Raw genomic sequence first — 25,726 nt, forward strand, 5'->3', positions numbered from 1 at the left:
GGAGCACCCCAGGGTGAGGCCAGCCTGGGCAACTCAGTGATGACTGGTCTCATGGCAGGGCTGCAGCGCAGTGGTACTGGGCTTAACCCCAGCACTGCACAAAACCAAGCAAAACGAATCCACAGCAAGTTGGCTGCAGGCTTTTTAGCTGCTGGGGAGGCAGCCTGGGTCAGAGAGTATGGGACAGTCCCATTTGCAAGTCAAAAGCCGAATTCCAGCCAACCCCTGGCCCTGGCGTAGCTGTTACCAGTTTGTACCCACCTCCAAGAGGCCAGCAATGGAGGCTTTCTTCTTTGTGGGCCTGGGGTCTGACCCTTGGGGCATTTTACTGCCAAGCTACACCCCTTAGACCTAGTTTCAGACAGGGTCCCACTGAGTTGCCCAGGTGTGCACTGCTGTGCCAGCTTGTGGCCTGGGGAGGGACCCGGGGCCTGAGGAGGCCTGAGCTGCGCTCCCCCACTCACAACCCACAAAGGGATTGGACTCCAGAGGAGTGACCCAGGGGCGGGTCAGGTCCTCCAGGGACCCCCCCAAATCCACCTGGAACGTGTGTGCCTGCCTGCTCCCTGGCTCATCCACCCCTCTTTGGAAGAAGACCAGAAATACCAGCCCAGGGCAGTCTATGCTGAGCACCATGCCCACAGCTTCCACCCCCAGAGTCCTGGTGCCCCGCGGTGTCGCGGGAGGACCTAGGATTTCTTTTACAAGCAGCTACTATTAAAACACACACACACACACACCCTAAGCATTTGCTTTTTTCCATCTTGGGAAAAGCTGTTTACCTAACAAAAAGCTACCACCAGGCCTGGAAGGTTTGCCAGTTGAGGAAATTACATTTTAAGGAAAGGGAAAAAAAGGGGGGGGGGAGACTGGCATCATTTCTAGCTTTTAAAAATAAATTCACTAGCCCTGTACCTTACATGACAGTGAGCTCTCCTAAACCTGGATGGTGCCTCCCAAATCTAAAACTGCTAATTTCACAAGCAGCTTAAAAAAAAACTCAAAAAAGTAAAGACAAGCATTAAATATTACGTAAGGTTTTCTTTTATTTAAAAGATCATTCACAAAATACCATATCCATAGATTTACTTTCTGTCATATAGCTGAATGTGTTAAGTGTTTGGAATTCCACTCTTTTCTTACATTTAAAAGTCAACTGGACTGCCCATTAATGAGTTTGCTTTGTTCTTTATCTTTTCCACACTGAGGATGTAAGTAGGTCATCTGAGAGCATCAGGTTGGTACAACCGCACAATGCATGTCTTTCTTAAGGTAAGTACTGTGTTACACAAATGGTTCTTATCTCAGAAGCGGAGAGGATGACAGGCGGAAGGTAGGAGAGAGAGTTCTGTAAATTGCTGAGACCTGGTCATGGGTACAAGGAGCCAGGATGACAGCTAGCCAGGAACTGCCACCAAAGCACACCACGTGAGCAGGCCGGGCTGCCCCTCGGCCCCCAGCAGTCCTGGCCTCTCTTCCCTAGGACTCGAGGAGCTAACTAGTATCCCACCTGCTCACACAGTGGTGTTCAAGCATAAATGCCACTGCCTAATGCCACACCCCCCAGGGGAGGGCTGAACACTGTACCCAGGAGCAACAGACTGTCCCACAGATGAGAACACACCCAGACATGTGTAGCCAACCAAAGACGCGGCGGCTCTTGACAGCTCTGCATGTAAGACTTTCAATTCATCAAGTGAAACAGTCAAGTGCTGGCCGGGCTCTAGGCCCACTTTCACGGCGAATTCATGGGGGAGTGGGAAGCAGCCTCTGTGTTGCTTGTGCTGGGGAACAGAGACACGAGGGGATGCACAGCACAGACGACAGGGGGACAGGAGGAGCTGCGTTGGCCTGGCCGCACTGGCCAGCACCACCCCTCAGCCCCATGGCGCCCCCGCCTGGAGGGAGCAGTGCAGCCGAGCTGTCAGCACTACACCCAGTAGAGCCCAGAGCCTCAAGCACCTGGGGGTGGAGGGAGGACTCTGGACACTCCTGGAAGAGCGGCAGCAGAACCCGGGAGCACAGCACTGCTGGTCACTGTGTGCCTGCCTGACGCCCGCTATTCCTCCCTCCAAGGCTTCCGGAGATGAGCCCATTTGGCCCAGACAGTCCTCCAGGGGGGCGCTGTCAGGGACCCCTCTAAATAGCAGCAGGAAGCAACCTGCAGGGATCGACAGGTGTTTTTCCTTGTTTTAAAACAAGGGTCAATTTTGTCTGCTGATCACAGATCGATACAAACTGAGATGTGGCTGGTGGAGCTGCTGCACCTCGGCTGCTTCTGGAAGCCACAGCAACAGAACTCAGCATGCAGGGCAGGAGAAGCACTGAGAAAAACCAAGGGAACACCTGGAGTCTGGCCAGTGCCAAAGTAAAACGAGGAAGTGAGGGGACAGCGGAGCAGCCCCTTGGCCGAGGCTCCCACACGGCGCTGCGTCACCCCGCAGACCCCACGTGCTGTACGGAGAACAAGGAGCAAGGGGGGAGGACAGAGGAGAACGAGGAGGAAAGGACGGGGAGAAGAAGCACCTAACAGGCACTAGAGACAGAGCGAAGCCAAGAATGTACTAAAAACCACTTGTTAACAGCTGACATGCAGTCACAAGCTCTGTGTTTCCGTTGTAAGAAAGGAGGACAATGTCAGGCGCAGGAATGGTGACTGCAGGGCGGCCAGTCCAGGGCCACCAGGCTGTGGTCTTGCTCTAACTCCCCCACACCCCCATTCCCTCCCAACCGTGAGCTCATTCTTGCTCCTTGTGAACGACTTCCTCTCTGGGCCTGGCTCCCCCGAAGATGGCGGAGTTGGGATTGGCTACTTGATTGAGGGGCGTTGCCACTGTCCGAGGTTTGAGCTGGAGTCGCGGTCTCTGTGCTCTTTCCTCTGGGGGAGAGAAGAGGTGGTTTATGCAGAATGGGCTCCATCCCACCTCCGGGTGCGTGCTCAGCCACCCAGCCCGTCTCCCAAAATTGACAGCCTCTGTACAGAACTGAATTCTGTCGCCAGACAGTCTACGGGAGGCAAACGCACTATTTAGGACAAAAGGGTGACCCAGGCAACAACTGTGTGAAGCTGGAGGACAAATTTACGCGGGACAGTCGGTGTGCATGCAGACGGCTCGTCGTACCTTCTGTTGGTTCTCTAAAGTCCATGTTGGACCCGCGGAGGGGAGGGCCATCTCTGAAGCGGCTTCCCATCGGAGGGCCAGCTCGCCGGTCACCAGGGCGACTGCCTCCCCTGCTTCCTAAGAAGTCATCCCTGAAGCCTGAGGAGAGACAGGACACGAGTGACGTCACACTGCTGCCTCGAGGGCAGGTGTACAGTGTGCGCAAACAGACTCTAATGTCTGATTCATTGGTTTGTCCAGTATTTGAAGATTTTCCAAAATAAAGAATACTGAAAACAAGTACAAATGACAAGTTAAGAGACTTAAAATAAAACAAGACCCAGACTCACAGAGAATAAAATGAGCTCTTTAAATTCTCAGTCTGAAAGAAAAGTAGAAAAATAGCATGAGACTACAGCAGGTCTTGGTCTGATTTCTAGTTATTTAAAAAGACAAACCCAAAATTTAAAAGCTAAATGCTTTAGGACACAAAAATCATAGGGAAAAGCTACACGAAGACAAAAATACTAAGTCTCTGGATGATCCGTCCCATTTCCCTATTTCTGCTACAATATGGCGTGGACAGTTCTAGAAGGAAAGCACCTGTGTGGTAGTAAGGAAAGGCCATCCGAGGAGGCTCCTCACTCCGAGGGGCATTGGAGCCCCTCCCCTGGTGCTTGTCAGTATCCTCCCTTCATACCTGAGTGAGTGGGGGCTGCAGCTCACAGTGTTCTAAGGAACTCATTTTTAAGGCCCCCGACATATTCTACATACGAACAATTCTCGCTATCCAGATTAATTTGCTAGAATTTATGTCTATCCCCAAATCAAACTGGCAGCACTTGGAGGGCATGGTGATGCACGCCTGTGATCCCATCGACCGGGGAGGTTGAGGCAGGAGAACCACAAGTTTAAAACCAGCCTCAGCAATTTGGTGAGACCCTGTTTCAAAATAAAGAATAAAGTGGAAGTGGTGATCTCAAGGTTTAAAACAGCCCAAGCAGTGCAGCACTGCCTAGTGTCCCAGGGGCAGGGAGGCCACGATGGGCTTCAGACAGGCCATTCAGGTTTGGATACCACAGGTGTGACAGAGCTCTGGTGCGATGAGTGCAGCAATGCTACATGGTCGAGTGCTCTGAACAGAGCACACAGAGACAAGGCTGGGCACTGCCTAGGACGCAGGGACCGAGGCTCAGGGGACCCAACCCTGCACTCATGGAAGGAGTCCTGGTTTGGTCCGGGCTGTTTCAGTGACCCAGTGGCTTATAGAACACAGCCATCTTAACCAACAAGACCCAACCATCTGCACAGTCCAGCCTTTCTGTTCTTTAAGGGTGGCATGGATTTTGGAAATAGATTGAGTTATCTAAAATCCAGTTCAGAGACTGAGTTGCACAACGTGAATTTTAACGAAATGTGTGATGAAGACAATTCTAAATAGATTTGAAACAACAGGAACAGGAACAGGGCTGTGGAGAAAACACACTTGGATGCTTATAGTCAAGCGTTCAGGTCTTTATGAAGTTCGTAGGACCATATTATCTGATTAAGCTTCCTCAGAGGCCTGGAGGTGGCACAGTGGCAGAGCAGTTGTCCAGCATGCACAAGGCACTGGGTTCGGATCCCCAGCACTGCAGAAAAACTAAACCAAACCAAAACCCCCAATCCAAGCCTAATCAATATCACATGCTTAACCCCACCCTCCCTCAATTAACCCAACTTTTCCATGTGTGTGTGCAAGTTATACCCTTTTAATATGAAATTTGAAAATGTGTTGCTCTGCTGGGCACGGTGGCGCACACCTGTAATCCCAGTGGCTGGGAGGCTGAGGCAGGAGGATAGCCATTTCAAAGTCAGCCTCAGCAAAAAGCGAGGTGCTAAGCAACTCAGTGAGACCCTATCTCTACATAAAATACAAAATAGGGCTGGGGCTGGGGCTCCGTGGTTGGGTGCCCGAGTTCAATCCCCAGTACCCGCCCTCCCAAAAAAGTGTTGCTTCCAGTGATGGGTTCATACCTACCTCAATGAGGCAAATCAACAGCTACTCTGTCCAGGGGTGTGACAAAGCACAGCAGCGTAACAAAATCAGCATCTACTAATACCAGGCCTCACTTCAAAGTCCCTTAGGAAAATTACACAGGAAGGAAGGCAAGGCTTGGCCCCAGGAAGCATCTTTAATCAAGTATGCTGATGGATTTCTAGGAAAAACACCATCCATGAAAACCTGGAGTGGTCTCCCTAGCTGAGCACACTGGCCCATGCTTGGTCCCAGCGGTTGTGTGCCAGTGAGGAGACGCAGGGCCAGGCACATGGGCCTGTGCTCTGTGCTCCCAGCCCTACACCTATCTTTGCTGTTCTTTTTTGTATTGCTAATTTTCATGTGGCTTTTAGAAAAGTACAAGAGCACATGTCATTTTTTAAAAAAGCATAATTCCATTAGAGTAAAAAAGATCTATTTTGCAAGTAAAGTATAAAGCATCAAATTAGCCACGACTCTTTTTAGCGCTCCCGCCGGGTTTTAGATGTCACCGCACTTGAGGCTCACAGTGCCAGTGGTGAAGCAGTGGCTCCGACTGCGTCCCTGCCTGGGCATCAGGGCCACGCCAAGCTCGCAGGGAAGAGCTAGTCCCCCTGGAGTGCTGGGCCCACGGTGCTGTTTCAGCAGGTCTCGGGGCCACTGACCCTGCGCTGGGCTGGCTCTGAGGAGACTTCTGTTGCGTGCTTCAGTCAGAGACCAGCTTATACATAAAATTACAGACTTACTGGATGATACTGTACTTTTATGAATAAGCTCATTTCTGACTGGCTATACAGGATTTTCAAGAACTAAGTTACTCAACAAACATGTCGTTATCTGTTTAGCTCAAGCAGTGCTGGAAGTGAGTTTCAAAACTTCCCAGACTCAGACGACAGCTGCCCACAGTCCCTCCCCTGCTTGGGACTATTAAGCTCCATGTAGGTGAGGGGAGGCTGGGGAAGGGGCTGGGGTTCCCACACTGCACAGCGGGGTGTGCAGAGCGCAACTCAAGTTTGTGGGAAAGAAAACAGGCCTGCTCTCCTGTCCACCCTCCTCCACTACTAATGTTCTCATCATATCTGTGCTGTCCTCCACAATTACAGAACCAGAGGTCGACATGAAGTCAAGTCCCAGGGAGGGAGGTCACCCTTCCACAGGCAACGCCCTCCTGAGCTCAGCCACCACTGGCTCCCTAGGTGGGTGGGAATGTTTAGGGCAGATGTCTGCACAAGGGACGGCAGCCACACGCCCTGTGAGGAAAACACAGACCTCCAGACTCCCTTCCGCCATCTGAAGAGCCACCAGGAACCACAGTTCTGAGGCTTTCTGCCACTTTCCAGAACCTCTAACTATGTTATTTCTAGAAGCAACTGTACTCCTCTTTGTGCCATGCACAAACCCAGCGAGGAGCTTCCCCGGGTCAGTGCCTGAGCAGACGAAGACTGCCAATGGCAGAGACCCAGGGCCATGCTGACCAGGCACAGGTGGGCATGCGGCAGGGGCACGGGCCTGGCCTGCCCTCCACTTGGACTCTCAGCTCTGCTCCCAGGGACAGGGAGGCTCACTGCTGCCTGTGTGCCTTTCAGGAAGGTCCTGTCTGTGAAGGGAGCTAGGCCCAGCCACTGTGGGGAGCACAGTAGCAGAGGCTGCTGGGAAGGGGAAGCGTGAGGCTTTAAATACTGATACCGGAATTGAAGTCATCCCGGGAATCCCAGCCACCTCTAGATTCTCGAGAGCCACCCATTCCTGAGGATACACAAAAAAGATAAAATTGAGGTTGTTTCATTACCTTGCTGCACAAACATGGAAAACTTATCTGGAAGACGTACAACCCCTGAGCTGGGAGGTGCAATGGAACCACTTAAGAGTCCTGCTGCCAACAGAGAACCCCAGGCTCGCAGGAGCCGCTACTCCTGAGACTTGGCGCTCGGTCTTAAAGCTCACGAGGACCTATCAGCCTAGGAGACAGCGTCCTGCGGTCAGGAGCTGCAACTGCTGGGCACACAGCAAGCATCACGTTCAGTCTCAGAAGAACCAATCACCTCTGTCATCTGGTCCACCTTTCCTGAATCCAAAGCCACCTTTATCTTGTTTTCTGCCTTCTGCAATGTCCACACGAAGTGACCGATCACCCAACAGCTAATGATAAGGGGAAAATAGTGTAAGTATCAGCAAGAAGACAAGTCCCCGCTGCTCGCGCGACCCAGGGGACCCAGGGCACTCACTGCGCCGTCGTACGTGAGGGCTTCCTTCAGAGAGTCCACTTCATCGAATTCTACATAGCAGAATCCTGGAAGAGAAAAGAAGCCCCACCTTCTTCAGGGAATTCTGGACTAGGTATCTGCTATCCCCCCACCGGTCCCATTTCCCTCCATCACAATGACCAGTTTTGTGGCATCAAGGTGAGAGCAGCTAAGCAGACTCTGAAAGAGGGTATTTCATTTCCAAGAAATGGAACCTGGACATTCCTCCCTCTCCATTATATACTGTTAGTTAGAAAATGCCAACCTAACAGGCACTGAAATGGCAGCCGTGTCTGAGCAGAGATTCCCGGAATGTTCTAACTACAACAGCAAACCATTCTCGGGTTACCGCAGAGCCATTCAACTTCTGGAAGACTTCATTTCATATACTGTAATTGGGATCAGATTTCATAGATTTAAATTAATACCTAGAGTGCTCTGCAGGAGAGGTTCGAGGTGCCCATTAACTTTCTACCTGGGTATAAAGTTTGTTTCACAATGCCAAAAAATGCATCCCTGGCAACAAAGCTACCTGCCGCTTAAGCCCAAGCACAGGTGACTGACGTGACTCTAATACTGCCCCTCCCTGATGTCTGGAGTGTAAATCTGGGCTCAGCACCCCTGGGCCACATGCTCACACTGCACCTGCACACCTCCCCAGAGAACCCTCACCCCGGGTAGGGACGACACTTCCATAGGAAGGCAGAACTTTGAAGGCCGAGCCCAGTTTTCTCCCCTTTATGGCCCGTGTCAAGAGCATCCTGCCCACACTCAAAGGCTCCCCCCATTTCTCTCCCCCGAGTGGATCCAATACAGAAAGCAATGGAGGAAACCACACCCGGCTCACAGAGGCCATGACAATATTCCGAGACAAACTCCAAGACCCACGCCACGCAGAGTGCGACTGGGTCCACGCACAGTTTTTACCCCAGTCTGAATGACTATCATGTCTCAGTGGGTAAGCTGGGTGGGACTTATTTTTCCAAGCTCAACTGACAGTTTGATCATATGCTACTCGTGGCTTCCCAAGACCACTCTGACCCATGAGCCCTTTGCTCTTCCTATCCTGCTCCTGATCATAAGTCACACTGCACTTTCCATGATGCACAGTGTGGGCCCAATGTCTTCATACCTGGCACTATGCACTTAGGCTGGGCACACTTCCCTCCAGGAAACCTGGAGAGGCAGGACACATCTCTACACAAACACCTTAGGGAGCCAGTCTGCAGACATCGACTTCATCTGAAACCAGCAGCCCTCCCCAGACACATTACCTTGAGGGTTTTATAACTGGATTATAGGAAAAGGGCCAAGAAACTGAGAGTTAGTCTCCATGAAAAATGTGTTCAAAATCCTCAGATTCAGCTCCCCAGTTCTTTCCTGGGCAGAGATGGGCCTGCTCTCCCGTCAGACAGACCCATCTGGGAGTGAGCCACATACTTCTACAAACTGGATCAAGAGGAAAACAGGTTTTCCACAGTGCAATTGAGGAACTGTGAAGTCAAGAGCGATGCTCCCTTCAGCTCCCTGGACCAGGCGAGTGGGGTGTTCTGGTTCACTAACACATCTTCACTGACCACCCCCATTGATAAATAATAAAGACCTCCCAAACTCACCTTTAAATTTGTCTGTGTCTTTGTCTCTGACTAGCCGTACACTCCTTATGCTGAGATCCTTGAAGATAGCATCTATGTCGCCCTGAACTGTATTAAAAGGTAGATTTCCTACATAGGCTGTGTAGGGGGGCTCTGTGGGCAGCTCCTTCTGGCTACGGGAACCATGGCCACCAGAACTGCCGCGGGACCTAGGAGGAGAAACAGACAGGATGAGTCTGCCATGAGCCTGTCCCCAAGGAGCAGGCCAGGCCAGGCCGCCTTCCACTCAGTTAAGCCACATGCCAGCAGCCTAGACCAACACTCCACTATAATATGCAATCAGAATTGAACATTTTAGAGAATATTATAAATAGACTTATCAAAAAGGTGCCTGATTTTGAGGACAGAAACATGGAATATAAATAAATGTGCACTTCTGGATAAGCAGATCCAAACAGTGCATCTTCATAAAACAAGGAGCTCTCCCCCAGTCCCTTGCAATCTGCATCTACAAAATGTTCACATCCTAACATCTGCACCAATGCCCTTCTTCCCGTGGCAGCACTAGGAAATACAGAAGCCAACTGTCCAGAGCAAACACTGTGCATCTGGAGGAGGGACTACTGAAGCTGAGGGGCAACACTGAGGACACGCTATTTTCCCCCACAGCCTGGTGCTGAGTGGCCAGGGCTATACTGTGTTCCACGCCTACTTCTCCAGGTCCTCAAATAACGGTGTCCTGCCAACCCAGTGAACCCCGGTTGGCCCTCAGCAAGTTGCCGATTCTTCAGTGTGCTGGTTGAAACCCCAATTCCTGACACTAGTCTTACCACCTGAGGAGTTGGTCCTTCAACTTCTCAGCTTTATTTGCAAAATTTGTTTCTTAAGATTAACACAGACCTTGAGTGGTCAATGACAAATACATGATGCTTCACATGCTCCCTGGCAGTGCACACGTGTACAGCAGCGATCACCTGCGACCCTACTTGTTATGTGTAATTAAAAAATGAGGTCATTATACATTGTCCAAATCCACAGAAGGTACAAAGCCAAAGTGAGCCCTCGTGTCAACTGTGGGACTTTGGTGATAAGGACACACACTCACAGAAAATGCTCCCACCATGGCAAGTTGTGGTGGCAGTGGGGAGCTGTGCTCTAGGGGCAGGGGCACACAGGAACTCCATTTTCTGTGAACCTAGAAGTGCTCTAGAGATAAAGTCTATTTGAATAAACAGAAGCTTTTCACATTGAAGAACATCAGGTAGTAAACGCGTAAGAAACCACAATTAGAAACCCCGATCCTAACCACCAACACAGCAACCAACCGGGGAGGGCTCCTCGGGGACACCAAACAGTAAAATGGCTTGGGGAGAACAAGACATTCACATGACCTCCAACCACTAGTCCATACAGTGCTATTAATTTGAGGAGGGGATGGGGGGTCCTTCTCAAATGGAAGCATCAGTCACATCAGCCATCACCACAATTGAGTATCATCACTGGTGGGATAAACATCACTTGCTCCGTATCTTGGCACAGATCTTCAAATGTGTCAGTAACAAAGGACAAAAAAGGCAGAGGGCTGAATGACACATGACAGCTACTACTATGTGTGGGCTTTGGGTCCTGATACACAGAGCTATGAATGAAAGCAGGCAAAGAAACTTGCATGAGGTCTGCTACGATGTTAGGTTGTTAGGAGTGATAATGGCGCTGCCTCCGGGCAGTGTCCCTGCTTGAGAGAGGCTCAGGGGCCAGCAAGCAAGTGTCAAGACAGCCAGAGTCCACTTTCACAAGTGTGCATGCATCACGTGCACTAATGAGGCTCGAGTGGCGAGATGCCAGCTGATGACCCCTGCCAATGTCCGCTCTATCACTTTCTCAGCCTTACTACAGACTCAAAAGCATTCAAAACTCAGGAAACTCCAGAGGGGGAATTAAAAGGTTTTTTTGGGCAGAGGTTGGGACTCAGTGGTAGAGCGCTTGCCTAGCACGGGTGAGACTTGGGAATGTTTCACAGCACATCTTAAAATTAAAAAAAAAATTTTTTTTCAAGAGACATTTAAAACAAGAAGGAGTTCCTTCCCAACAGAAGATCAATACCAGACTTGGAAAGCAACTTTATCTTTTATCCACATGCTGCTAGAAATACTAGGAAGGAAATTCTACATCTTTAACAAGACAAAGTCAAGATATCTCCAGCCTATCCTGGTGGTGCACACGTGTAAGCCAAGCAACTCAGGAGGCCGAGGCAGGAGGAGCGCAAGTTCAAGGTCAGCCTCAGCAACTTAGCAAGGTCCTAAGCAAAAGTCCGAAGTTTAATTCCCAATGCTACCAAAGAACAAAACAGAACTGGACAATGACTATAAGACAAGGCACAAACATCTGTAATATGGTCCCAGTGGAGGATGAGTACTAATAAAAACACTTTTGAGTTTATTTATTCAACACTTATTAAATATCCAAAAAGAAAATATTCTCTTGGACTTAAGCAGCTCACAACTGATTAGCACATAAAAAACATTTATAACCACACAGGTACTCATACAGGCATGTTTGTGTGTATGCAGGAGTCACCCCTTAACTGTGGGGGTTATGTTCCAGGAGTGCCTGTGGATGCCTGAAAAAGGTTAGAACGAAACCCAATACACACACCTTCCTCCCGCACACCCCTATGATACTGCTCAACTTGTAGGTAAGGCACCCCGAGATTATCCCCCACCACTAGGCCAACTGTAACAACATACCACAATAAAGCCACGTCAATGTGATCTTTCTCTCCACTGTCTTCCTGCACTGCCCCTTGTTTTTCCTGGGGATGTGAGCTGGTACACTGTCTATGTGGCGAGGTGACACAGGCACCAAGAAACAGCGGTGGACTGCTGACCTTGTGACGACATGTCAGGAAGATGGTGTAACCATGATGCTGTGGTGTGGGCGGCGTGTGCAGCAGCTGTGCTGGGCGGGGGATGACTCATGTCCAGGGCAGCCTCTCAGAACAGCTCGCAATTTAAAGCACCATGTATTTCTGAAATTTCTGATTTAATATTTTTAGACTATAACAAATTGTGGGAAGCAAAACTGCAGGTGAAGGGGTGCTCCTGGATATAGATATGCAAAAGGCGAAAGGCTATAAAGGTTTAAGGACTGTAGAGATGATAAAATCGCTACGGGGCAGAGGGGCTGGGGCCCACAGGAGCCACTCCAGGGGCATCTCAGCAGTGCCTAGTGTCTGGGGGAGATGGAAACCTGGCGCAGGGAGGCCTGCTGGAGGGCACATGAAACGTTCGCAGTGAGACCCTCAGAGGGTGGACATAGGCCGGGAAGGCCAGATCAGACTTGACCACTGCCTGGGTGAAGAATGCCACCAGAACAATGACGGCACCCACACACAGACAGCAGGAGGCAGCGCGGCCGAGTGGAGGCAGGCAGTGTTGAAGAGCTGTCTGAACATCAGGGGGACATCTCGAAGTTCCTAACTGGTGACATGACTCTCTGGAGCACATCGACCAAGCCACCACCACCACAATCAAGTCACCCTAGCCTCATCAAACTGCCAGTGGCAGTTTTTCTTTAAGTCCCAAAGTAGTCCCAATTGTCACCTGCTTGATACAGCCAGCTCCCCAGGGCATCAGTCAGGCCCAGCTCTCATCTGTGAGAGGCCAGGGCTTCAGGGTTGGCACCGCCTGGGCAGGGTTTACCTTTGCTGACTATGAAGCACCTGCCCTGTGCCGGCACTCCAGACAGACGAGGCCAGCAGACCCCACAGAGCAAGGTGAGCACGACAGGAGGCCAGGAAACTCAGAGCTGCCTCAGACCCAAGACTCAAGTTGGCAGGGAGGGGATGTGACCTAGACAAATAAGTAGTGTCACGTAAAAGTGCACAGCGAGTCCTTAGGGTACATCAGCCCAAAGGAGGAACAGCCTCACTTGGCACATTGTGGGCTCTGGGTAGGGTCTCCACCAAATCACTTCTATGCCTCAGTTTTCTTGTCTGTTATTTTATGAATACTTGAAATCTTAATTTTAGGGCTGGGGATGTGGCTCAAGTGGTAGCGCGCTCGCCTGGCATGCGTACGGCCCGGGTTCGATCCTCAGCACCACATACAAACAAAGATGTGTCCGCCGAGAACTAAAAAATAAATATTAAAAAATTCTCTCTCTCTCACTCTTTCTTTAAAAAAAAAAAAATCTTAATTTTATAAAGTTTAACTGACCATAAATTACATCATAAATACTGTGGCTATATAAAAGCCAATAACAATTCTAAAGCGTTCACAGGCAGCCTGAACATGCTTGAGGCTCCACAGTCTGAGCAAAGGCCCGTGGAGGGGCAGGGCAAATAGAAAACACCAGTAAGGTACAGGTCCCAGCCAAACCCACACTGCCCCGTTCAGAACCCATGCCTAGGCCCTACCTGCTGCCACAGGCACTGTGATCATTGCTGTTTCTTTCTTTTTTTCCTTTTCCTTTGTTTTTGGTACTGGGGACTGAACCTTGGGGCACTTAACCAATGAGCCACATTCCTAGCCCTTCCCCCACTTTTTTTTGGCTGAAGTTGGCTTCAAACTTGCCATCCTCCTACTTCAGTCACCTTGGCTGCTGGGATTATAGTATGCGACAAGGTGCCCTGCTCACTGCTGTTTCTTGGGGACAGTTTATTGATCAATGATACAATGTTAGTAGCAAGTTATACCCTCAGTAACTCAGGAAATCCAACCTTCAGCCATCCAAACTCAAATCGACCAAAATGGTTATGAAGGGGAGAGTAGACGGTAAGCCAGCCCACACCCAAGTGCAGTTCCTGCCGAGGGAGCCTGCATGGGCCAGGCATCTACACAGGAGAAACCACACCCCCACAAAGGACTGCAGAGTGCAGGTGACAGCAGTGGGCACAGGCGCTCCAGGGTGGAGGAGATGGAGTTGGAACACACGGCCACCGAACAGCAGCAGGCACCTGAACGCACACCCACAACAGAGTGGAGGGCACCAGATGTAAAGGGAAAAGGAGATCAGAGGGAGGCAGCTCCTGGAGACCAGTGAGAGAAGAGCGGAGGCTGTGGGGACAGCGCTGGGCCCAGCAAGCAGACGAAGTGGAAAATCAGGTGCGCCAACTTCCACACCGCAACACAGTGAGAACAGAAGGGTCCCGCCAAGTTACTTCTGGGAAAGCACTTTATAAAGCTTTCTAGGTGCCCTGTAAACCGCACAGAATTTCAGCCCTGCTGTCCCCCCCCCCCCCGCCCCTGTGCTGGGGACTGGACCCTGGGGCACTCCATCACTGAGTTATATCCCCAGACCTTTCTATTTTGAGACAGTCTCACTAAATTGCTGAGGCTGGCCTCGAACTTGTATCCTCCTGCCTCAGCCTGAGTCACTGAGATGACCACCATACCCTGCTGTCACTCTCAAACACTAAAATGAAAATGCCAAGAGACCAGATGGGAGAAGAGTCACCACCTCTGTGTATCTGGAAAAGGACAGCTTGCCTGCTACACCTACAAGTGGTCAGTGAGAGCTTCACTAGGGCTTACCCTCTGGTCTTCCATGGCCAGCGCTCAGAGTGGAAGTCTGGCAGGGGGCATGATGCTGGAGCCGACATGCACTCGGTCAGACTGCACTCACTCATTATTGGTGATGCTGGGAACTGAACCAGGGGCGCCGGGCCTCTGAGCTGCATTGATTTTAATTTTCATTTCAGTCTAAGTTTCCCAGGCTGGCCTCCTACTTCAGCCTCGCAAGTCAGTGGGATAACAGTGCACCACCGAGCCCAGGGGCAAGACTGCCTTTGTAAGAGCAAAACTCAAGCAAGCAACAAACCTCAGTATAGGCTTTAAAAAGGTAAGAGAGAGAGGGAAGGAGGCAGGAAGAAGAAAAGCAGACGACAGTCAAAACATGTGACTACTGGGTTTTGGACAATTAAAAAAAAACAAGGCCAAACTCCTACCAGTTAAACCCTCATTATACAGCAAACAACTTATTCTACATACTATTACCATTTACCTTAGTATGGCACACTGGTCACATCATCAAAATAATACTGATAATTATTATTAACTAAAATTTAATTCATTCAGATATCCTTAATTTTTACCTAATTTTTTCCCCTTTTCCAATTCCATCCAGAATGGTCTTTAAAAACTGCCTAATGCCATTTAAAGGCAGATTTTTGGCTGGGTGTGGTAGCACAATGCATGCCTGTAATCCCAGCACCTGGGAGGCTGAGACAGGAGGATTACAGGTTCAAAGTCAGCCTCAGCAAGTTAGCCAGGCCTGAAGCAACTTAGTGAGACCCTGCCCTGGCTCTAAATAAAAAAACCAAAAAGGGCTGGGGATGTGGCTCAGTGGTAAAGCACCCCTGGGTTAAAAAAAAAAAAAAAAAAAGATAAATTTTTTCAGCCAGGCACAGTGGCAAATGTCTATAATACCAGAGACTTGGGAGGCTGACACAGGAGGATTGCCAAGTTCAGGCTGGTCTGGGCAGCTTAGCAAGACCTTGTCTCAAAACAAACAAACAAAAAATCAAAACAAGGAGCCGGGATTGTGGCTCAGTGGTACAGCGCTTGCCTGGCATGCGTGGGGCACTGGACACTGGGTTTGTTCCCTGGCACCACATAAAAACAAATAAAATAAAGGTATAAACAAACAAAAAAATCAAGACAGTAATTTCTCCCCTAGTAGATGGCCCCTGGCTAAGAATAAGCATTCTCCAAGGCCTTCCATCAGCCTTCAAAATTAAATCCCGTTATCTTGATAACTGGGATTAATTACAGGCCGGGCACGGAGCCTCTGAAGGATTTTGGAAAGCACAGAGGGCCAGGTAGTGCCCACAGTGAATCTCTCCATGGTCCTTATACTCCAGAACTTTGCTCTTCAGAACTCAGTGAATGTGATCTCAATAACCCAACCACATCTATAAGATGCACAAAGCTGTGGGGGAAACCAAGCAATTCTAACCAGCAGATCATTGCCGCTCCCCACAGACAGGAACTGTAGGGCTCACTGCTGCCTCCAGTGCCTTACCGTGATGAGTACTTTCCAGGAAAGGAAGGAATAAAAGGTCAGAGAACTACAAGCTACTTCAGGATTGAAAATTACTTCAGTCCCTCATGGGTATTCTCATTTGGAAGAAAAAAATAAAACCCAGAAGAAGGTTACGCGCACTTACACTACATTGCCAATTGGTAATTTAAATCCATGTTTCTCAAAAAATTTTGACACCAACATCATGACTTCACAAATGCATCTGTATATAAATGTATGCATGTTAACTAAACAAAACCAAAAAAAGTAATGTCTAATAATCCTAACTTTTATTATAAAGCACTATATTTTCTAATCTATTTCATTAACAAACAAAACCAAATGACCCACTCAATCACCTTATGTACAGGACACAAAGCAGTTTGAAGGCCTTGATTTGGATGGACAATGAACACAGGAGACTTCTGATTTGAGAGGCGGAGGTCCTAAGCAACTTAGCAAGACCCTGTCTCAAAATAAAAAGTAAAAAAAAAAAAAAAAAAAAAAAAAAGGGCTGGGGACGTGGCTAATGGCTAAGAGCCCCTAGGTTCAATCCCAAGTACCCCCCAAAAGGCAAGTGTAGCTAGGTACAGTGGTGCATACTTGTAATCCCAGCAGTTCAGGAGGCTGAAGCAGGAGGACCACAAATTCAAGGCCAGTCTCAGCAACTTAGCCTGTCTCAATGCAAAAAATAAGGGCTGGAAATGTATCATGGTAGAGTGACTCTAGGTTCAATCCTCAGTACTGGAGAAAAAACACACTAGGTAACAGCCATGGGGGGGAGGGGGTTTTCCATATGCTAGTAGTTTCTACCTTTGCTTATATATGAAAATGTTCAGTTATTTTACATGTTAGGAAAATAATCAACTAAAAACTTTCAGCCTAATCCAGATCTCACTAATGTCCCTCTATTTAATGCAAGTAATAATTCTCTCTCGCTCGCTCTATTTTGGCAGTGCTGGCAACTGAACCCAGGGACTTGCACAGGCTAACCATGCATTCCACTGCTGAGCATCACCCTCAAGCCAACTAGCAATTCTATTTGCAATCTCTAAAAAAGCATTGAGATGTAATTCTTTTGCTCTAAAATCTGCCTCCATAGCAATGGTTTTCTTTTTAAATACTTTTTAAAATATTTTGTTATACATGAACACATTAATATTTTTGTTTATTTTTATGTGGTGCTGAGAATGGATCCCAGTGCCTCATACATGCAAGGCAAGCGCTCTGCCACCGAGCCACAATCACAGCCCTGGTTTTCTTATACTTAAGCCAGACTCTTAAATTTGCTAGATGTTAAAAGCTGCTAAGACTTCAGTTTTTTTTTTTTTTTTTTGATGGGGGGATTGAACCCCGGGGTGCTTAACCACTGAGTCACATCCCCAGCCCTTTTCTGTATTAGAGACAGGTTCTCACTGAGTTGCTTAGCATCTTGCTAAGTCGCTGAGGCTGGCTTTTAACTTACCATCCTCCTGCCTCAGTCTCCCAAGCCGCTGGGATTACAGCTTTGTGCCATGGAGCCAGTTTAAGAAGACTTCTCAGTTAAAAGGTTGTTTTCTACTGAGCTGCTGAGCCTTTCCTTGCTGGATGACCTTTCCAGACCCATGCCATGCTACAGGCTCTGGTTTTCTAATGTCATAAGACGCTTCCCACACTGGGCATGCATGGCCATTAGAATTTGGGCAGACTTCTTGAAAATAGTCTGTAACTTTCAGGAAAAATAACACTATTTGTTGCTGAAGACAAAATTCAAGCTTTCAAGCAAAAAATATAATTTTATACTTCCTGTAATTGGCTCCATAGCCTTCCCTGTTCAAAGCCTTTCCTGAGGAACCCAAGAGTAATGCTAATTAATAAGCGTGTTTTTTGATACTGTATAATGAAATGTGTCAACATTTGGAAGATCTGCAGAACTCAGCCAAACTACAGTTTCCAAATCCTAAATGGATGTTACAAAAGCACACACACATTGCCTCTCTATTCAAAGCACAAGACAGAAGGATAGATTTTCGTGTAACAGTATGAAAAGTTTATTGAGGTTTCAGATTTCACACTGCAACAACCTTCACAAAAACCAGCACTTGAGTTTTGGTGTAGTATCAAATAGGAATATCAAAAGGTATTACAATACTCCCACCTTTCCCAACTCCATCTGTTTGAGGTAAGCTATTCATCCTTCTTGTATCAACCCAGGTAACATAAAGATGGAGACAAAAGCAGATGTGAGAAGCCAGTTGCCTCCTCTAGACTAAGTGGGATCATTAAAAGGCCCCTAGATGTGACCAGCTCCACATGAATCACAGAACAGTTTGCAAAGGGAGACTTTTAGTCTCCATCTATGCTGGTCCTCCTCAACCAGAGGCACCATGTTGTCAAGGGACTATATCAGGACAACTCACCTAGAGGTCCTGATGAAGACGGATATTTTTGGATATTTAAAAAAATCATGACATGGAGAAAATTTCTAAAAATCAAGTACAGGCAACTTAATGGAATAAACAGAGGTAATGTGTCCATCTGCAATTAAAAAAATATATATATTATTTTTTAAAAAAATCAAGCAAGCACTCACTCCAGGCCACAGAGTGCAAAAGCTCAGGGAGCGCTGCCCCCAGACCCTAAGTGAGCTGGGTGCTGGAGCCTGATCTTGGCCATCTGACACTCATTCAAACACTCTGCTTTGTATGTTCCAAGCTCCTGGGAACACTCCTTGAAATTGTGAAATCTTCCCAGAACAGTAAGGTGAATAATTTCATAACATACGAAGTTTCTAGAAACCACAGAAGCATTTATATGACAATTATTTATAACCACTAAGTACTCATTTATAATACTGAGTTACTCTGGTCATAAAGAAAATGTTTTATGCCTTCAAAAACAGCTTCTCTTACCTGGCTTTAGAAATATTGCCAAGAAAATAAAAGCTCCTTTCAGTCAAGATAACTTTTCTCACTCCTACTTACCCAAAGAGCAGAGAAACACCATTAAAAAACCGAGAAATCAGCAAGGCTCCAGGTTTAGTCACCAGTACCACAAAACAAAGTGAGAAAACCAAGGCTACCAACTGTGTAGCACCTCTGATGCACCAGACCCCAGGCCGCGCTTCGGACACCTCTCACTGCGCTTCCCACAGCCCCGCACCAAGTCTCCACCTCATGGGGGAAAACAAGGCTGGGAGCAGGGCAGGAGCGAGCTCCTGCGCACGCGGCCTGCACATGCTACACCAGGGCTTTGCCAGAGTAGACTTACAGAGTGCTCCTGGTGAAACCCCTATTTCTGGTGGCACTTTTCAGAGAGGATAAGGGTTTGCAATGGAGCAATGGGACATGTCCCATTGGAGGCACCATGGAGCAATGGGCGAAGGATGACAGCAAACCCAACAACTTGCCATGACAGTAAACAGGAATTAAGAATGAGCCTTTCCACCCTTCCTTCTTAGTCTTTTTAGTTCCCTTCCTTCCAGTCCCATGTCACCCGAGGCCTCCTGTACCACTCTCAGTCAGTTTAATGCACTCTCCTTCCTCTAACATGGCTTTGTGCTTGGCTCCGTCACAGGCCTGCACACAGCTCAGGGACTTGGTAGTGAACAAAATGGGTGGAATTCAAGTGTTCATGGAAGGGACATCCAGGAGGAGGGGATGACAACACAGACACACAATACACTGGACAAACAAAACAGCTGTGCCAGGTGCCACAGCGGTGCATGCCTGTGATGCAGCCACTCAGGAGGCTGAACCAGGAGGATCTCAAGTTCAAGTCCAGCCTCAGCCACTCAGTGAGACCATGCCTTAAAAAAAAAAAAAAAAAAAAGGTGGTGGTGGGGGGAGGAGTAGAGCATCCCAGGTTCAGTCCCTACTGCCAACAAAACCCAACAGACCACAAGAATGAAATCCTAATTAGAATAAGGTATGCTCCATATAGGTTTAATGTCACGATACACTCTACTGTCATGTATATCTAAAAAGAACAATTTTTAAAAATATATCAAATTAAAAAAATTATTATAAGAATAGGGGAAGAGAAAGTTTTGATTTTTTTTAAATTAGTTGTTGATGGGCCTTTATTTATTTGTGTGTGTATGTGGTACTGTGAATCGAACCCAGTGCCTCACCTATGCAAGGCAAGTGCTCTGCCACTGAGCCCCAGCCCCATTTTTGATTAAAAAAAAAAAGCCAATCATTCATTCAACAAACACTTGATAAACATCTCCTATGCTTCAGGCAGGGGACAGAATAGGGGACAAGCCAAGTTTCTATATGCATGGTATACAATAGTGTCTAGTAGGTCAAAGAGTAAACAAATTATTAAAAAAAAAAAAAAAAACCCAGCTGGAGGTAAAGCTCAGTGGCAGAATGCCTGCTTAAAGATCCTGTGTTTGGGCCCCACCCCTCAAACAGGCAGCATCAGTAGAAATAACAATAGTTTTTACATGCTGCTTTCCTTCCCATTTTAAGTCTTAAAATATACTTAGAGACAGAAAGTAGAATAGTGGCTGTGAGAGCCTTGGGGAAGGGGAAGTGAGGAATTACTGTTTATGGGTACAGGGTTTTAGCTTTACCAGGTGAAGTCAGGAAGATGGAGGGCGGGGCAGGCGCACTGCATTGTGAATCAATTTAATACTACTGAACTGTACACCTAAAATGGTTGAAATGTTAATTTGATGCTATGTATATTTTACCACAATAAAAAAACTTAGAACTGGGGATGAAGCTCAGTGGTAGAGTGCTTGCCTAGCATGCGCAATCTCTCCCCGGCAACCCCCCACAAAAAAAGTACTTAATGGTTAGAGGGCTGGGGGTGTAGCTCAGTGGTAAAGTGCTTACAGAACAAGGAGCATGTACAAGGCCCTGGGTTCAGTGCCATTGTGGGGGAGGGGTGTCAGATGGCCAAGATCAGGCTCCAGCACCCAGCTCACCTAGGGTTTGGGGGCAGCACTCCCTGCCTTTGCATGCTGTGGCCTCAGAGTGAGTGCTTGCTTGATTTTTTTAAAGTATTTTTTTTAGTTGCAGATGGGAACAATATCCTTATTTATTTATTTTTACGTGGTGCTGAAGATTGAACCCACTGCCTCACATGTGCTAGGCACCCTTGCTTGATTTTTGAAAGGGCTTAATGACCCATAATGTCCAATACTTCCATTAAGTTAGCTGTACTTGGTTTTTTTGAAATTTTCTCCACCGACATGACTTCTAAAAATACCCTTCTTCACCAGGACCTCTAGGTAAGTTGTCCTGATAGTCCCTCAACTTAAAAGGCTAGAATTCAGCGGGCATGGTGGGGCATGCCTGAAATCCCAGTGTCTCAGGAGGCTGAGACAGGAGGATTGGGAGTTCAAAACCAGCCTCAGCAAAAAGGAGGCGCTAAGCAACTCAGTGAGACTCTGTCTCTAAATAAAAAACAAAATCGGGCTGGGGTAAGGCTCAGTGGTGCCCCTGAGTTCAATCCCCAGTACCAAAAGGCTAGAATTCTAGCTCCCTAACTGAAACCTCAAAGAAATACTTTTTTACTATGTTCAGCACATTGGTTTTGAACTCCTAGGTTCCAGCAATCCTCCCACCTCAGTATGAGTATCTGGGACTATGGGTATGTGCCACCACATTCAACTTCAAGAAAACTTGAATTTGTACCTTTACCACATTTTAGCAGGTACATTCTCATTTCTTGCTACCTCTGGGTTCCAACCTTTGCTTCAGGATTGATGGTGTTCAGTTAAGTGCTCATAAGACTTTGTTGACATTTGGAATGTAAAAATCAGGATTTCTCTGTACTTTATCAATGGCAAGTGAAAACTGGAACCTCACAAAGATAATTTAGCAAAGTGCAAAACAATGTCCATTCAAGATCTGATACAATTCACTCTTGATAACTTGGCATTTTGTTTTTTTTTTTTTTTGATTTGCTTGTTGAACAACAATGCTGTCTCTGGTTCTCTCTTTGGCTGCTGAGGACATGTCTGTTGAGGCTTGGGGTAAATATCACCTCCCTACAACTGCACTGGCTATCAAACACAACTGCAAAACAAGCTTATGTGTGTGTGGGGGGGTTGTGGCTCAGTGGTAGAGCACTTGCCTGGCATGGATGAGGTACTGGTCAATCCCCAGCAATCAATAAAAATAAAACAAAATAAAGGCATTGTGTCCATCTACAACAAACAAACAAACAAACAAACACCAAGCTTATATGGACCACCTAACTCAAAACCAGGATTTCAGATCATAACTATTCATTACAAGCCTGCTATTCCTTTTACCTGTGATCTAAGTGATTTAGAGCAGAGATGTATTATTACTCAATCTAAGGCAACTCAGATGACCATTGAAGAATATGTAGTCAACTATGCTGCTAAATTTCAGAGAATAACTAGAAGTCCGCTCATGTATAAATTGGGCACACAAACCCAACAACAGGTTTTAAAAACTACTTTTAAGAAACTCAGCCAAGGCCAGGCATGGTGGTGTATGCCTGTAATCCCAGCAATCATGAGGCTGTGGGAGGAAGATCCAAAGTTCCAGGCCAGCCTGGGCAACTCATTGAGGCCTCAAGCCAACTTAACAAAACCCTGTTTCAAAATAAAAAATGGCTAGGATATGGCTCAATGGTTGAGCACCTCTGGGGTTCAACCCCAGTACCACCCCACCCCCAAAAGAAACTAAGCAAAACTTCCTATGGACTTTTACATCACTATGAAGCCAAGTGAACAATTCCAAGGTCAGACACAGCAGATACAGATGTAGTAAAGGACTTTCCAGTAGGAAGCTTACAAGATGCATGGCACTTTCTAGAGTGGCTCATTTCAGCTTTAGGAGCACAGGTGGGCAAATAGCTGCCATTTTCACATGGCTGCTGGTATTGGAAATGAAACGCATCTTAATAAAATTCATTTTGATCACTTTCTACTTTGGGTTGTTCAAGTCTCCTTCAACTATCAAAGTTTGACATGCATTCATCTTGAACACCTCACTGTCACCAAAGAACTAGCATATCCAACAAAGGCATATTTTAAATAAATAAATCTCTAGGCTCAGTATAATATGACCAGCTAATGTGGTCCCAATTCAACTAAAACCTCCTTGGACCTGCCTTAAATTGAACTATTCTTTTTTCTTGGAACTTCTGGATGTCTTTTGAAACTAGAAAAAAGACCTCGCTATTAAAATTTCAAGACGACCAAAGTCCAAATTTAATGTCTAGAAAACTACCCCAAAGGCGCTAATTTTACGTCATCCAACATTTATTTCCTTTTTATTAGCAAATAAAATATTCTTTGAAATGCAGGTGGCTCCACACCTATCCCAGCTTCCATGCTTGTCACCACACTGGGTTCACTCCGGCACCCAAAGAAGCCTTTGTTTGAACCATTCCCAAACCAAGGTATTAAAAGTGATCATTCTTCACCAAACAAAGATACTTTCTGGACAGCAACCTGGGAGACTGGACACCTCAGTAGGTACTATTGTGGTGCTATTCTGGGAAAGTAATCCTTTCTGTAAAAGGACACAAAGACCAAGTGTGTCCTTGACCAACAGCAAGGTGTTTACAGCCTATCTTCTAAATTCTGTATGCGGCAATTTGAAATTAAAAAAAAAAAACAAAACAGGGTGATTTCCTTGAATTAAACACCATGAGCTTTCGATTCACCAAACATTTTCCTTTCAACGACGGCGCCTCAATTAAATGTAGCCTTCTGCATTGGACCAGAATCGTAACGAGGCTACACGCGACTCCGTCTCCAGGTCAGAACGAGAAAACTAGAGAGAAATAAAAATTTCCACCAGCAAGCACGTGGCAGCTGTCAATACGGCGCTCCGGTCGGAGAACCGCCGACACAGACACCGCTGTGATGCACTTGTTTTCGTTGGTCTCCCTCCTTGGGCCGCCCGCCACGAAGCGACCCCCGTGCTGCCCCCGGGGGCATCGCCCCTCTCGCGGCCTCCGACCTCCCCGGGCCTGGCGGCCTCCTCTGCAAGGGCCGGGGCCCCGGCGGCGGGCGGAACGAGCCCGGGAGGTCGGCCGAACCGGGCAGGCCGCGGCCCGCACCCGCGCTGCAGCCGAGCCCCGCGCCCGCCCTCCAGCGGGGGATGGGGCTGCCAGCGGTGCTCGGGCCCGGGCTCAGCGTCGCCGCGGCCGGCAGTGCGGCCTGAGCACCGCCCGCACCAGCGCCGGGGCAGCAGGAGGGCGCTGCCCCTCGAGCAAGACCCCGGCGCCAACCGCCGCGCCCCGGCCCCGAGCGCGCCATTTCCAGGCCCCGGCCCTCCGGGCGCTGCTCCAGGCCTCCGCGGGCCCGGTCGGCCGCGGCCTCCCGCCGGCCCAGGCGAGCGCAGCGAGACCACCGCCCCGGGACCCCCGACGCGGCCCGGCCCCCGCGCCCGGCAACACCCGCGCACGCCCGCCTCACCCTCTGCCGCCGCCGAAGCTGCTGTAGGCCCGATCGTCGTAGGTATCGAAGTCCGCCATTTGCCGTCTCCGCTCCGAGAGGAACCAGGGTGAGCGAGGAAGGACCCCGCAATATAACTCCCCCCGCCCCGCCGCCGGGGCTGTCCGCTGCACCGCCTGATCGCAAATCGCACGCACGCACGCGCACGCGCGCGCACGTACGCCGCGCCGCGCCCGGCCTGGGCCGACGGGCCGCTGCTGACCCGGCGCGCTCTACGGCCCACGTGGTGCGGCGACGCGGGGGCCGCGCGTCCGGACGGCCGCCGCCGCCCATTGTGTGCTGGCCCCGCCGCTGCACGCGCGGCCGCCTCCTGCCCCCGCCACGCCGACACAACCCCGCCCGGCCGGGCCCCCTCCGACGAGCGGCGCTTTCTACTGTGGCTCGGCCTCGGTACCCCGGGCCGGCGGGGACCCCGAGCCCTGCTCCTCCGCGCCCCACACTCGGGCACACCTCTTCCGGCCAAGTGGTCGCCGGGTAACTCCCAAGTAGAGGCCACCTCCTCTAGGCGGAGACCCTCGGAGCTGGTCACACGCTGTGGGTGCCCAGGGGCCGAGGGCCTGGAAGGTGGTGCGAGGCCACGGGCTGCGCCAGTCACAGGTTCTGCCCTCCGGGCTCTACTCGCTGTCCCTGTGTGGGGCGGGGGTTTGGCTGAGAGCGCAGGTTGTGGTTAACTAGCGAGGGAGTCGGTGCATCTCGCTTTTGCAGAAGTCACCGCGCTGGAGCACAATGGAATGCAGATGTGCATCCTCCAGCTGTAGCGAGAGAGGGGGTACGTAGTGAGAACCGACGGCCTTTCTGCCTGTGAGTGAGATGGTGGTAACATGCGGTACTGCTGCCCCGGACTGTGCCAGCTTTGGCCGACCCTGATGTGTCCTGAGCACAGCCTAACAGAGCCTTCCTTGCAAGCGCACGGTGCCTGTGGCACGCGCGAGCAATCCCAGCAACTCTGGAGGCAGACGCAGACCCTTCTGCAAGTCAGAGGCCAGAGGCCAGCCTGTGCGACCAAGCAAGAACCTGTCCCCAAACAAAAAGTAAAGACTGGAGATGAAGATGGGTGATAAAGCGCCCCTGGGTTCAATTCCCGGGGTGTGTGTGTGTGTGTGTATCCACAGAATTTTTCTTCTATTTATTTATTTTATGTGGTGTTGAGGACCAAACCCAGTGCCTCACATGTGCTTAGCATGCGCTCCACTGCTGAGCCACAACCCCAGACTCTACTTTTTTCTGGGGGGTGCTGGGATTGAACCCAGGGCCTTATGCATGTGAGGCAAGCACTCTACCAACTGAGCTATATCACCAGCCCACAAGCCCAG

At 48.9% G+C, this 25,726-nt stretch overlaps 1 protein-coding gene across 2 annotated transcripts; it reads right to left on the reverse strand.

Annotated features, from left to right (window-relative positions):
* Positions 1-1,026: 1,026 nt before the first annotated feature.
* On the reverse strand, positions 1,027-24,485 carry Eif4h (eukaryotic translation initiation factor 4H). Of its 2 annotated transcripts, XM_027948443.2 has the most exons (7): positions 24,375-24,485; positions 8,978-9,165; positions 7,344-7,408; positions 7,161-7,257; positions 6,805-6,864; positions 3,123-3,260; positions 1,027-2,878 (listed from the first exon to the last, which is right to left on the reverse strand). In XM_027948443.2, the coding sequence occupies exons 1-7, from the start codon at positions 24,431-24,433 to the stop codon at positions 2,739-2,741; spliced, it is 747 nt and encodes a 248-aa protein (XP_027804244.1). In that variant the 5' UTR covers positions 24,434-24,485; the 3' UTR covers positions 1,027-2,738. The 2 variants fall into 2 exon arrangements, with proteins under 2 accessions (XP_027804244.1, XP_027804245.1); XM_027948444.2 differs by lacking the exon at positions 6,805-6,864 and having other exon boundaries at positions 24,375-24,483.
* Between the last annotated feature and the right edge of the window lie 1,241 nt (positions 24,486-25,726).

Source organism: Marmota flaviventris, chromosome 19 (genome assembly GCF_047511675.1).
Source record: "Marmota flaviventris isolate mMarFla1 chromosome 19, mMarFla1.hap1, whole genome shotgun sequence".
NCBI lineage: Eukaryota > Metazoa > Chordata > Mammalia > Rodentia > Sciuridae > Marmota > Marmota flaviventris.

Coding starts and splice junctions, on each gene's coding strand:
- Eif4h (XM_027948443.2), bottom strand. CDS start 24,433: ATGGCGGACTTCGATACCTACGACGATCGGGCCTACAGCAGCTTCGGC. Junction 7,409..8,977: donor AGACACAGACAAATTTAAAG/GTGAGTTTGGGA, acceptor TTTCTCTTCCAG/GATTCTGCTATGTAGAATTC. Junction 7,258..7,343: donor CCCTCACGTACGACGGCGCA/GTGAGTGCCCTG, acceptor CCTTATCATTAG/CTGTTGGGTGATCGGTCACT.